The sequence below is a fragment of the Pavona decussata genome, unplaced genomic scaffold (assembly GCF_977016875.1).
Source record: "Pavona decussata unplaced genomic scaffold, jaPavDecu1.1 SCAFFOLD_21, whole genome shotgun sequence".
Classification (NCBI taxonomy): Eukaryota; Metazoa; Cnidaria; class Anthozoa; order Scleractinia; family Agariciidae; genus Pavona; species Pavona decussata.
In genome coordinates, this window is record NW_028145444.1 from 2,116,729 (window position 1) to 2,130,021 (window position 13,293).

At 43.0% G+C, this 13,293-nt stretch overlaps 1 protein-coding gene across 1 annotated transcript in view; it reads left to right on the top strand.

Annotated features, from left to right (window-relative positions):
- Nucleotides 1–11,942, top strand: part of LOC146486172 (uncharacterized) — a 74,141-nt gene extending 62,199 nt beyond the window's left edge. Inside the window, exons 16-20 of the mRNA XM_085096896.1 lie at nucleotides 3,091–3,474; nucleotides 4,794–5,180; nucleotides 6,658–7,044; nucleotides 10,652–11,038; nucleotides 11,575–11,942. Of these exons, the coding sequence (XP_084953022.1) occupies nucleotides 3,091–3,474; nucleotides 4,794–5,180; nucleotides 6,658–7,044; nucleotides 10,652–11,038; nucleotides 11,575–11,837 (1,808 nt within the window). The 3' untranslated portion in view covers nucleotides 11,838–11,942. The remainder of the gene's footprint in view (nucleotides 1–3,090; nucleotides 3,475–4,793; nucleotides 5,181–6,657; nucleotides 7,045–10,651; nucleotides 11,039–11,574) is intronic.
- The last annotated feature ends 1,351 nt before the right edge of the window (nucleotides 11,943–13,293 follow it).

Below are 13,293 nucleotides of genomic sequence, written 5' to 3' on the forward strand. Positions count from 1 at the left end.
ACGTCACGGTCAAACAAGTTGAATCTAGAAAAACCAGACTAAACCAGTTTTGAACACAATTAAGTATTCAAATGGTCTCCTTAATATCTCAGACTAGACAAACCCGTCAAACCGGTTTCTTTTTCCCTGTCACTGTTCAAATTAGCAGCACCCAAAAACGGACACGGGACAATACTTTGTATGAACACCAATAATTTTATTGAATAAATATGATAAGATATTACAATCAAATTCCAAAGAGAATGATGGTCCTGAATTTTACATGAAATCAGTCACTTTATCGATTCTGGCAAATTGTCTCTGAAGCTTGGGTCTTTGCAATTGTTTCCTATATGTTGTCGCCATGTCCACCTCAGTTTCTCTTGGTTTGTACACCGGAGGCTCCCTTTGAGAAACTCTAGGAGACTAGTACAAGCTCCAATCGGTAAGTCCCGTGCAAGCTTAGTCTCCCTCACAGCCAATCTTTGTCTTGCTTCGCAACGCTCCTTCGAGTGATGAGACAAAAAACGGCTTCGAGTGTAGACTAGTACAAGCTCCAATCGGTAGTATTCGGTTTATAAGTGTGTTTTCAAGCCACTTGCCATTGCAGGAGCTCTCAGGCTGGCATCATCAAGCTAGAATGGAGGGGGGGGGGGGGGGAAGGGAAACCTCTGAACGAAACCAGGGGTGGGAGGTAATTTCACAGCGATTGAGACGCTAAAAATGCTCGTATCGAGAGATTGCTTCCTTGGGCGCCACCGTTGAAGGCCGACTGCAGCCATCTCCTAGACCAGTCACCTTCGAACCAGCCTAAAAGACACAGAATATCATACAGTAACTTGAACTGCGAACTGCGGGGCATTAGCCTCATCAGCCGTTGACCAGGATCTAGTGCAGTTTCGGCTATCACAGATCAACGGGACTACAGTTCCTGGCGTCGCCCGTAACAGGTGCCGCTAGGTGATGCCCACTCAGGTGTCATACCACTAAGCATATGGCATATAAAGCATGCAAGTTGCAGGCCTCAAAGGTTCCTGCTGTGTGTAAAGAGTGCAGCAGATCTCAAGAGTCTTTGCCAGGTGCACAGTTATGTGCATGGGATAGCAGAGAAAAAGCGTTTTTGGTCAATGCAAGCTTTTTTGTTTTGGCCAATGCAATCCAAGATACGTGAAGCACTGAGTGATGATTGCCAGATCCAATTGGATGCTGTCTTCTCTTGGAGCGACTTGATGGTTAATCACCGAGATTTCTTGGATAGTCCGATGGTGACAGAATGGACATGGTCGATCTAGCGATGAAGCCACTGCAACCGACATCAACGGGTTCAACGCTGCAGGACCAGCCTCGGTTTCACAATTAGCTCGTGAGGGTTCGTATCGAGTTCTCTTCCGCTCGTTGGCGAACTTAAAATTCCCTTCCCAAGGTACAGTTGGTTCAACGAGGTGCACACGTCTGCAGGAGTCGGCAAATTAAAATATCCCGGTGCTCATTTGTGATGGCAACGTGAGCAAGGAAGTGCAAGCCTTTAGGGAGGTCACCCATCATCTGCCAGTCCTGGGCTCCTTTCAGCAGTCTGGACCGTTTTGTTCTCTTTAAAGCAACTGGTTGACGCTGTTCACCCTCCCTGTCGAACTTGATTACTTCGTTGAGTTCTTCCTTAGCTGGTGTTTTGCTGATGCCAGGGCATTGGGTCTATATGTGATGTCGGCTACAACCTTCAACACTTTGTTGTCTCTACAGGTGCACCTCTGCAGTGAGCTATCTTAAGCCGCTAACACATGCTCTAGGGTAGCTCGTATCTCGTTACAAGCAAGGCAAGTGTCGTCATCAATAATGCACCATTGTTTGAGGTTTGTTGGAGTAGGGAGGAGACCACAGGTCGTTCTGAAGGGGATGCTGATTGGCAGCGGCTCCATCTAAACAAGGTTTGGCCAACTGTTCTGCCTCTTCCCAAGTCGACCAAGAACACTGTTTAGCAAAACCAGCAGCTGCAGTTGACCTCCTCTCTTTATCAGTGGCGGGAACCTCGTCGATGACTATATCGGCCTTTTGGTTCCTTCGAGGAAAACCAGCGATGTGCTTTATTGCCCAGGACAGTTCTGTCCGGCTTTGTACCTCACCGACGATGTCCAGTCAGCAGTCCGTTGCCTGACGGATTTCACCTCACATTGAACTCTTAATAATAAGTAATATATTATTATAATAAGAACCATCAGTCACGTGACCACGCCCCAAAACGCGTTTGAAAACTTTGAATTTGAAAATAATCAATGTAGTCAGACAGAGATTGGTGTGAGGTATATATAAATGGCCATTAACAGTCATGCATCTTAAAAGTAAGGGAGTTACTTACAAAGGACACAAAAAGCGAAAATCTGGAGTTTAAGGCGCATTGCAACATAAATTTACATATGCATGGTGTTTACTTGAAGTACCTTCCATAACATTGTGACCGTGTTGACGTAATCAATCACGTGACCAGGACGCTCCGAAGATTTCGAGGGTTTTCTAAAACTATTTAAGCCCTGAGAAAGAGCCACGTACTACGAGGATAACCGAAGATCACCCAAATTTTCCAAATTTTCCTAGCAATTACTTAGTGGTGAACAAAATATTCACCTTGCTAAGATTACTGCGTAGGCTTTCGCAGTATCGACTTATACTACTTGTACTCATTTCAAATGGCTTCCGGATAAGTTGGTTGTTGCTGGATGTCAGTATTTACTCAATTAAGAAAATTTGTATTCGTAAGATAGTGTACTTTGGCGCCTGCAGAATGGTAGACAAAAGAACGGCTTGACCTAAATATTACAACCCATGCCTGATAAATTTCTAATTTTCATAGCATGTTTACGATCTGACCAAGAAGCCATACTATCCATTTTCAAACACATTGAGGGTACAGGGACAGGTGGTTTTCATTCCAGAATACCGGAAATGCTTCTGTCGCAGGTATGACATGAATAACGCGAATGAGAATTTGCCTCAAGACGTCTGTCCTAGTTGTATGTCATTTAGTGTCATTGGAATGGTTCGTATATGGTCGGCGCAGTCACTACTGTAACATGAACTGTTCCTAGTAAGTAGCAATTAACATCTTCCTTTTTTCAGGTGGAAATTGCAACATGAAATGTTCCGCCTCCACAAAATGTGAATTTAGCTGTACAGGAGGAGACTGCAAGACAGTGATTTGTGAAGCGGATACTTGTGAGCAGTCTTGTACTGGCGGATGTGGCCTGGAATGTCACGGCAACAGCTGCGAGCAAAGTTGTACCGAAGGTAACTGCAATCTGCAGTGTCCCAGTCAAGCAGAAAAATGTGAACAGACCTGTACAATTAACAAAGACCAGTGTACCATAGAGGATATTGTTCCTGACGAGTGTGACAGTGTGGAAGATGGCGTATGTTATCAGTCATGTACAGGAGGAGGTTGTCAAGATATGGAATGCTTTGACTCACCACTTTATTACCATACATGTCAACAGAGTTGCACTGGTAAGTTTTCTTATAAATAACTCAGATACTGTTGAAGCTATCTTGGGTACACTCTTTCTTTTATGTACAAACGTCTAATTTCGGGGCTCAGGTTGAACGCTCTTAATTTGAGCCCGAAAATGTTCTTAATATAATTTCCATAAGCCAATGTGTACGCGAGACCAGGAACCTATCGAAGGAACATTATCTCCTGTAATGTCAAACCCCGTTATTACGGACACCGTTGCGACCATAAAAAGTGTCCGTATTACGGGATGTTCTTATTAAGCGGGTTAATTTGAAAGGAAAATGTGTGGAGTAGGGTGTACGTAAAGCGGGCTTCCTCTGCACTAAGTTACCCGTGGCATGCTTGCATGCGCACCTTAGTCCAGTTCAAGATTTCGTGCCAATAAACTCCTGCATGGCTGTCGGGTAACCAGCCTCCTATATAGACTTAAAGTTAACATGATTTTTATTTTATTTTACTCGTTTTCATACTTCTCGTTTCCAAAAAAAATAAATCGAGTGGTCAAAATAAAAACGCTGTTATTTGATTCTCAGTCTGGGGTATGTTTTTTTAAGTCTTATGTTATCCTTAACGGTCCTATAGAAAATGGTTCTCATGAAAAACGTGTATCAGAGTCACACAAGTGAATGATGTGATGTCAGTTTTGAACTGGTGTTGTAGTAGATCACACGAGGTGACAATTCATGTAAGCCACAGATACCGAAGGTGATATGAGACCTCCAGAAATAAAACATTACCTTGCTAAGATTACCCCTTAAGCCATATCGATGCAGTATTGACTTACGTATACAAAGTAACTTTCTAAACTTGTACTCATTTGAAATTGCTTCAGTGTTTCTATATCTCCATTGTCGCAAAAGATGGCTCAGTTGGATGTTGGATGTTTTAAGACAATTTATATTCATAGAATAGTGCATTTTAGCGCCTATAATGGTCAACAAAACGTTCTTAGGGTAAATGTTAAAATGCATTCATGCTATTTATTATGATCTGATGGAGAAGCCATGTATGCTATTTATATCTAATCGTATTGAACTTCTTCAACCCCTCTCTTTAAAACAATGTTGAATTCAACAATTCCTTTTAGGGGGTGGGCGTTGAGGAGGAGATAGTTTTTATTCCTGTATAAATATTACTGTCGATGTCGCACGCATAACAGGAAATTACGTGAATTAGAATTTGTCCCAAAACTTCTGTCCTAGTTGTAGGTCATTTAGTGCCATTGGAATTTGTTCTTTATGCTCGGTGCAGTCATTACTGTAATGTAAACTGCTGCTTGTAAGTAAGTAATTAGCGTCTGCCTTATTTACAGGAGGAAATTGCAACATGAAATGTTCCGCCCCCACAAAATGCGTATTCAGCTGCACAGCTGGAAACTGCAAGACAGTGATTTGTGAAGCGGATACTTGTGAGCAGTCTTGTACTGGTGGCGGATGTGGCCTGGAATGTCACGGCAACAGCTGCGAGCAAAGTTGTACCAAGGGTAATTGTAATCTCCAGTGTGACAGTCAAGCAGAAAAATGTGAACAGAGGTGTACAATTAACAAAGACCAGTGTACCATAGAGGATATTGTTCCTGACGAATGTGACAGTGTGGAAGATGGCGTATGTTATCAGTCATGTACAGGAGGAGGTTGTCAAGATATGGAATGCTTTGACTCACCACTTTATTACCATACATGTGAACAGAGTTGCACTGGTAAGTTTTCTTATAAATAACTCATATACTGTTGAAGCTATACCGGGTACACTCTTTCTTTTATTTACAAACGTCTAATTTTTGGGCTCAAGTTGAACGTTGTTATTTTTTTTGGCAATTTGAGCCTAAAAACGTTCTTAAGATGTTGTTAAGTTTCCTGTTACATATATAATTGCCATTAACCAATGTGTACGCGAGACCAGGAACCAATCGAAGAGCATTATTTCCTGTAATGTGGTACAGTAAAACCCCGTTATTACGGACATTTCGTTATTACGGATTCGCGGTTTAGACGTTGTCTTGATAGCTAACGGTTAAACGTCGTTTAAAATGCATTTTTAAAACGCCACTGAACCGTGTTTTTGCTAGTTAATGGCTAAACAATGTCTCACGAGGGCAGCCAATTTTAGCAAAGACGAAAAACTTTTTGTCCTTGCTGGCGGAATTGGGAAGGGCATTTTCAGCTGTGGAAAATAATAGGTACATTGACGAAGAGGGCAAAGGCTTGGAAAGAAATTCTGAACAAATTCAACTCCTAAAATCGAATTGGAATCAAACGGGACATGAATCAGATTCAAACAGCACGATTGGCAACGTCGTGACTTCCCCCCCTCCCCCCCCAGAAAGGACAAGCTCCTGCTTCTCCAAATGAATGCCTAAATTAGTTGCGGACGTCATAACAGTTTCGGTTTCGCTTGAGTAGGTCTTTGGTGGAGACGCAGAAGAGAGACCTAGTCCTTTCTGAAACGAAAGCGCAATCAAAACTGTTCGCTATCATATTCTTCTAAGGGGTAAAATCTGTCCCTATAAAGGCGCCGAATTTGTCGTTAATGTATATTATGTCGATTCGCTGCTATCTTAACTGTCTGTAGCGCAGTAGTCGGTCCATCTCAAATGGCTAGCCATGAAATTGCGGTTAACTATGAGCAGGACTAACTTCCTATTGTTCCTTATAGTCGGTGTTCAGACGCGGTCTAGGCACGGTTATAGAGAAACAACGTTTAAACAATTGGTATTTATGGTTTAAACATGGGTTAGACGACGACTTTCAAAACGCTGTTTAAACTTCGTTTAAATAATCGGCCCAATGTGTTTTAAGAGAATTTGTATTCATAACATAGAGCAGTTTGGGCCCCGTGCAATGGTGGACAAAATGGTTTGGGGTAAATGTCACACTGTATGCGATTTTGTTTGATCCGACGAAAAAGCCATGCGTGCAATCCATATTTAATTGTTGAATTGCACAAATCATTTAAGGGGGTGGGTGTTGACTGAGATTGAGAGTTTTTATTCCTGTATAAATGTTGCTGTCGCACGCATAACAGGAAATAACGTGAATGAGAATTTGTACCAAGACTTCTCTCCTAGTTGTAGGTCATTTAGTGTCATTGGAATTTGTCGTTTATGCTCGGTACTTTCATTACTGTAACATAAATTGTTGCTAGTAAGTAACAATTAACGTCTACCTTTTTTACAGGGGGAAATTGCAACATGAAATGTTCCGCCCCAACAAAATGCGTATTTAGCTGTACATCTGGAAACTGCAAGACAGTGATCTGTGAAGCGGATACTTGTGAGCAGTCTTGTACTGGTGGCGGATGTGGCCTGGAATGTCACGGCAACAGCTGCGAGCAAAGTTGTACCAAGGGTAATTGTAATCTCCAGTGTGACAGTCAAGCAGAAAAATGTGAACAGAGGTGTACAATTAACAAAGACCAGTGTACCATAGAGGATATTGTTCCTGACGAATGTGACAGTGTGGAAGATGGCGTATGTTATCAGTCATGTACAGGAGGAGGTTGTCAAGATATGGAATGCTTTGACTCACCACTTTATTACCATACATGTCAACAGAGTTGCACTGGTAAGAATTCTTATAAATAACTCATATACTGTTGAAGCTATACCGGGTACACTCTTTCTTTTATTCACAAACGTCTAATTTTTGGGCTCAAGTTGAACGTTGTTATTTTTTTTTCGCAATTTGAGCGTAAAAACGTTCTTAAGATGTTGTTAAGTTTCCTGTTACATATATAATTGCCATTAACCAATGTGTACGCGAGACCAGGAACCAACCGAAGAGCATTATTTCCTGTAATGTGGTACAGTAAAACACCGTTATTACTGACACCGTTGGGACCATAAAAAGTGTCCGTATTTTGGGATGTTCTTATTAACCAGGTTAATTTGAAGGAAAATGTGTGGAGCGGGACCAAGAAAACTCTCCGTAATAAGCAGTGTCCGTATGAAGCGGGTGTCCATAAAGCGGGCTTTCTCTGGTTGAAGTTATGAATAACGTGTATCACAGTCACAGTAGTCAATGATGTGACATCACTTGTCAACTGGTGTTGTAGTAGATCACACGGGTTGACAATTCATGTATGCCAAAGATATCGAAAGTGATCCGAGACCTCCTGCAGAATACGGAAGAGTCTCTGAACCTTTCAGAAACTGGCTTCAAAAAAGGTTGAAGTTTTTAGAGGAGAAACGAAGATCATGCAAAGTTTTCCAGCGATTACTTACGAGTAAATTAAATATTACCTTGCTCAGATTACCGTTTGAGCCTTATCGATGCAGTAATAGCTGTCCTTAGTTGCCGAAGATGACTGTCTTGTGTTTCAGTTGAGGCCTATCCTGGGAGAAGGTTCAGTTGGCGTCTTTTTCTCCTCAGCTGGCTATTCAGTAGGGTTCTCCACTATGTAGGATCGTGGGGTACCAGCTCTGTCTACCACAGTCCCCTCAGCTTTTTGGTCTGGTAACCAAAGGCCGGCTCTCCATGAGGAGGTCTGAGAGGGTTGTAGCTGAGTGACGCCAAGTATAGCCAGCTTGGGCACAATATGGTGCGCTGGGTAGGGACTCTTGTGCTGATTTTCCTCCCCATCAATAGTTTTGCTGGGCTGATTCCACTCTCAAGGGGATTAGAACAGTAAGCCATCAAAGCCTTGTAGGGATCTGCAGCTTTCTTGAGCAAGTTTTTTTATCGTTTACACAGCACGTTCCACCTGGCCATTTGTTTGTGGGTATCTGAGGGTGGTTAAGATGTGGGTAAATCCATACTCTGCTGCAAACTTGGTGAATGAATTCGCGGAGAACTGTGGGCCGTTGTCGGACAAAGGCTGATCCGGTATGCTTTGTCTTGCGAAGATGGACTTGAGGTGGAACACTACATCTGGCGATTTTGACGTAGCGAGTGAAGTAGACGGTAGCAAGGAGGTAGGGTTGGCCTTTCACCTCAAATAGGCCAGCAGCAACTTTCTGCCATGGGCGATCTATGAGATCTGAAGGAATCTCTGGCTCGGCTGCGTTGACCCATTCTTTAATGGAGGTTGGGCACCTGTTTACCACTTCCTCCAATTGCTTGCTTAAACCTGGCTACCAGACTGAGACTTTAGCACGCTTACTGTATTTCGCAATGCCTTGATGGGCGTCTAGTCTTCTCTTCTAAGAGCCTCTCAATTTCATTTACATGCTCCCAGAACCAATCAGGAGTCTTTCTGTAGGGATGGCCGAGAGATTCCTTCCTTGCAGAGAGTCTTCATGCTGGCAGTGGCTAGACCTTGCTTAGAGTCGGTCTAGAATGGAAAAGTAATACGACTCCTTCCCTCCACTAGTCTAAGGGTTAACCTTAGGCAAGTGATAAAACCCTCGTCCCTCCTTACCTAAGGATACATGTCCAGACATCGGCAGCAAAATGTCTGGTGGTTCAAGCGGCAGTAGAGCTCATTCTAGATCCAATGGCACGAACACCAGATGGCATGCGGAGGAGCCTCAATTGAGGCCAACAGATGACATCAACCAGTAAGTGAGCTGCTAGTGCAGGGCGATCTCTTCGTCAAAAATGTTCGTTGCACTCCTGAGCAACACATTGTATCAGGCTTTCAGAAACAGAGAGGATGTCTAGTGGAGGCACGACACCAAATGGGTTTGGAACTGTCCAAGTCGTCTTGTTTTGAGAATGGAGGAAGCCCTGTGGCGATGAAGTGAATGCGACGGCAGCAGGCTTAAGCAGCTGGGAGCTGCTAGCAGGTGCTCTGCACACAGGCGGCTCGCAGTTGATGGTCGGAGCTCTACCTACCCCCTGATCACCAGCTTATTGAGGCAGTAATGCGAGAATCCAGGCAGCCCTCTTTAGGGATAGCACTGCCTGCAATTGAAAGGGAAGCCCCTAGAAAAGGTGAGGTAAAGAAAGCAGCTCAGATCACATCTGGCTGACGGTCACCGTGACTTCACTTGAAGCGGTAGAAACTGTAAGACACTTTACTGACTTACGTATATAAAGTAACTTTCTAAACTTGTCCTCATTTCAAATGGCTTCAGTCTCTCTGTATCCCCAAGGTCGCAACAAAATGGTTCAGTTGGTTGTTGTTGAATGTTAATGGGCCGATTTTTTAAGTCTAAGTTAGCCCTTGTTTACTGCTAATTCGCGGTTTAGACGTTGTCTTGATAGCTAACGGTTAAACGTCGTTTAAAATGCATTTTTCAAACGCGACTGAACCGTGTTTTTGCTAGTCAATGGCTAAACAATGTCTCACGAGGGCAGCCAATTTTAGCGAAGAAGAAAAACTTTTTGTCCTTGCTGGCGGAATTGGGAAGGGCATTTCAGCTGTGGAAAATAATAGGTACATTGACGAAGAAGGCAAAGGCTTGGAAAGAAATTCTGAACAAATTCAACTCCCAAAATCGAATTGGAATCAAACAGGACATGAATCAGATTCAAACAGCACGATTGGCAACGTCGTGACTCCCCCCCCCACGAAAGCGCAATCAAAAATGTTCGCTATCATATTCTTCTAAAGGGTAAAATCTGTCCCTATAAAGGCGCCGAATTTGTCATTAATGCTGTCTGTAGCGCAGTAGTCGGTCCATCTCAAATGGCTAGCCATGAAGTTGCGGTTAACTATGAGCAGGTCTAACTTCCTATTGTTCCTTATAGTCGGTATTCAGACGCGGTCTAGGCACGGTTATAGAGAAACAACGTTTAAACAATCGGTATTTATGGTTTAAACATGGGTTAGACGACGACTTTCAAAACGCTGTTTAAACTTCGTTTAAATAATCGGCCCAATGTGTTTTAAGAGAATTTGTATTCATAACATAGAGCAGTTTGGGCCCCGTGCAATGGTGGACAAAAGGGTTTGGGGTAAATGTCACATTGTATGCAATTTTGTTTGATCCGACGAAAAAGCCATGCGTGCAATCCATATTTAATTGTCCCTCTTAAAACAATGTTGAATTGCACAAATCATTTAAGGGGGTGGGTGTTGACTGAGATTGAGAGTTTTTATTCCTGTATAAATGTTGCTGTCGCACGCATAACAGGAAATAACGTGAATGAGAATTTGTACCAAGACTTCTGTCCTAGTTGTAGGTCATTTAGTGTCATTGGAATTTGTCGTTTATCCTCGGTACTTTCATAACTGTAACATAAATTGTTGCTAGTAAGTAACAATTAGCGTCTGCCTTATTTACAGGGGGAAATTGCAACATGAAATGTTCCGCCCCAACAAAATGCGTATTTAGCTGTACATCTGGAAACTGCAAGACAGTGATCTGTGAAGCGGATACTTGTGAGCAGTCTTGTACTGGTGGCGGATGTGGCCTGGAATGTCACGGCAACAGCTGCGAGCAAAGTTGTACCAAGGGTAACTGCAATCTCCAGTGTCCCAGTGAAGCAGAAAAATGTGAACAGAGGTGTACAATTAACAAAGACCAGTGCACCATAGAGGATATTGTTCCTGACGAATGTGACAGCGTGGAGGATGGCGTATGTTATCAGTCATGTACAGGAGGAGGTTGTCAAGATATGGAATGCTTTGACTCACCACTTTATTATCATACATGTGACCAGAATTGCACTGGTAAGTTTTCTTATAAATAACTCATATACTGTTGAAGCTATACCGGGTACACTCTTTCTTTTATATACAAACATCTACTGAGTTTTGGGGCTCAGGTAGAAGGTTATTATTTTTTGGCAATTTGAGCCTGAAAACGTTTTTAAGATGTTGTTAAGTTTCCTGTTGCATATATAATTTCCACAAACCAATGTGTACACCAGACCAGGAACATATCGAAGAGCATTATTTCCTGTAATATGGTACAGTCAAACCGTGTTATTACGGACATCGTTGGGACCATAAAAAGTGGCCGTGTTATGGGATGTTCTTATTAAGTGGGTTAATTTGAAGGAAAATGTGTGGAGCAGGACCAACTAAACTGTCCTTAATAAGCAGTGTCCGTAAAGCGGGGTTCCTCTGAGAATTTGTCCCAAGACTTGTGTCCTAGTTGTAGGTCAGTTAGTGTCATTGGAATTTGTGGTATATGTTTGGCACAGTCACTACTATAACATGAATTGTTGCTGGTAAGTAACAATTAGTGTCTGCCTCATTTACAGGAGGAAATTGCAACATGAAATGTTCCGCCCCCACAAAATGCGAATTTAGCTGTAGAGCTGGAAACTGCAAGACAGTGATTTGTGAAGCGGATACTTGTGAGCAGTCTTGCACTGGTGGCGGATGTGGCCTGGAATGTCACGGGAACAGCTGCGTGCAAAGATGTACCAGGGGTAACTGCAATCTCCAGTGTCCCAATCAAGCAGAAACATGTCGTCAGAGATGTAAATTTAATAGAAGAAAGTGCGCCATCGAAGAGTTTTAAAACCTCGAAAAGGAACGCTTCACCCAGGATTTACAAGATTTTCAATGCATAGGTCACGGGTTATTATAGGAAACCCGTTTGTTAATCGTGTAGCACTGCCTTGTATTACCAGCAATAAAACAATCTTTACTTGCAAGTGTAGTTTTGGTCTCTCTTTCAATAATAATGTTCCTGTCCCCCTCCCCTTCCACATTATTCAACGTAGAGTCGCTGCACAAGTCATCGTTTAAGGAACAAAGGCCAACAGGAGTAGAAGGAATTAAAGGAAACAATGAAGGTGATTTGCAGGCAACGGGTCAACTGTTTAAAGATAGAGAAATAACCCGTGTTGTGCAGAGATGGCGCCGGTAGTGGTAAGAACACACGCCTCTCATCAGCACCTGTGGCCTGCTCAGGTTTAAATTCGGAGTCAGCGTCATATGGGTTGTGTTTGTTTGTTTGATTTTTCCTCTTTTTTCCGAACGTTTTTGTGGAGGTTTTACCAAGGGTTTTCCATCCTATCGTGTGGGTGGGTGGGGAGGGGGGAGGGGGCAGGATCTTTTTCCGCTTCCCCCAATATTTAAAAATGGGAAAATCCCTTTGAACGAGGTTGGTCACCTGGGTGTACACTTTATTACTGTTTAGGGATCTCACAAGCGCACTCAAACGTCCGGTCGAAGATCTACACTATTTCTGCATTGAGTCGGCAGAGACAGGCACAAAGTACAACCCATCCAAATTCTTCGATCGTACCGCACTCGCTTGATTTAACTATAAACTCTCCAAGATATGAAAGCAGGGTGAGCCGCTATAGCCTGCGTAGCTGGCGGATTTTTGGCGTTTGGTGACTCGCGACAGAGCCGCGAGAAGCCGCGGGCCAGCAAACCCCGACAATACCGCCACTGCTACGCAGGCCAGAGCCACTACGATTTCCTGATTGGGTAAAAGCCATAGCAAAAATATAATTGAAATAAAGACAAGAAGTCCTGTAAAGCTTTGCTCTGATCCCCAACGTTTTCTAACGCTGAAACGCTTTGGTGTGTGGGGTTATTATCGATCAAACTTTGGCCTTGTCCTCTCTGTCTTCTAACTGTAGTCGAACTTGTCGAGAAATAAAAAACCGAAGGAATAGCATAAGTACACCCCCTCCCCTCGCTCCTCTCTCCATCCCCGACGGCTTACAACCAACAAGTCGCTGCCGGGTTGCAATCAAGAAATATAACCTCTCAACAAACAACACTGGGTGTCGAAAAAAGTTCTTAAGTTCTAGTAACTAATGAAACATAAAATACAACGCACAACAAAAAAGAAGGCGAAGAAGAGAATTAAAAAAAATTGTTTCTTAAATCAAAACAGGAAAAAATGAACTTAACCATCTGCTTGTTAAGAACATAAACAGAGTGAGCTACACTGTAGCAAAATTCTTTCCAGTTACGCACGGCTCTTTTTTTTTTGCGCACGGCTCCTTGTAACTGAG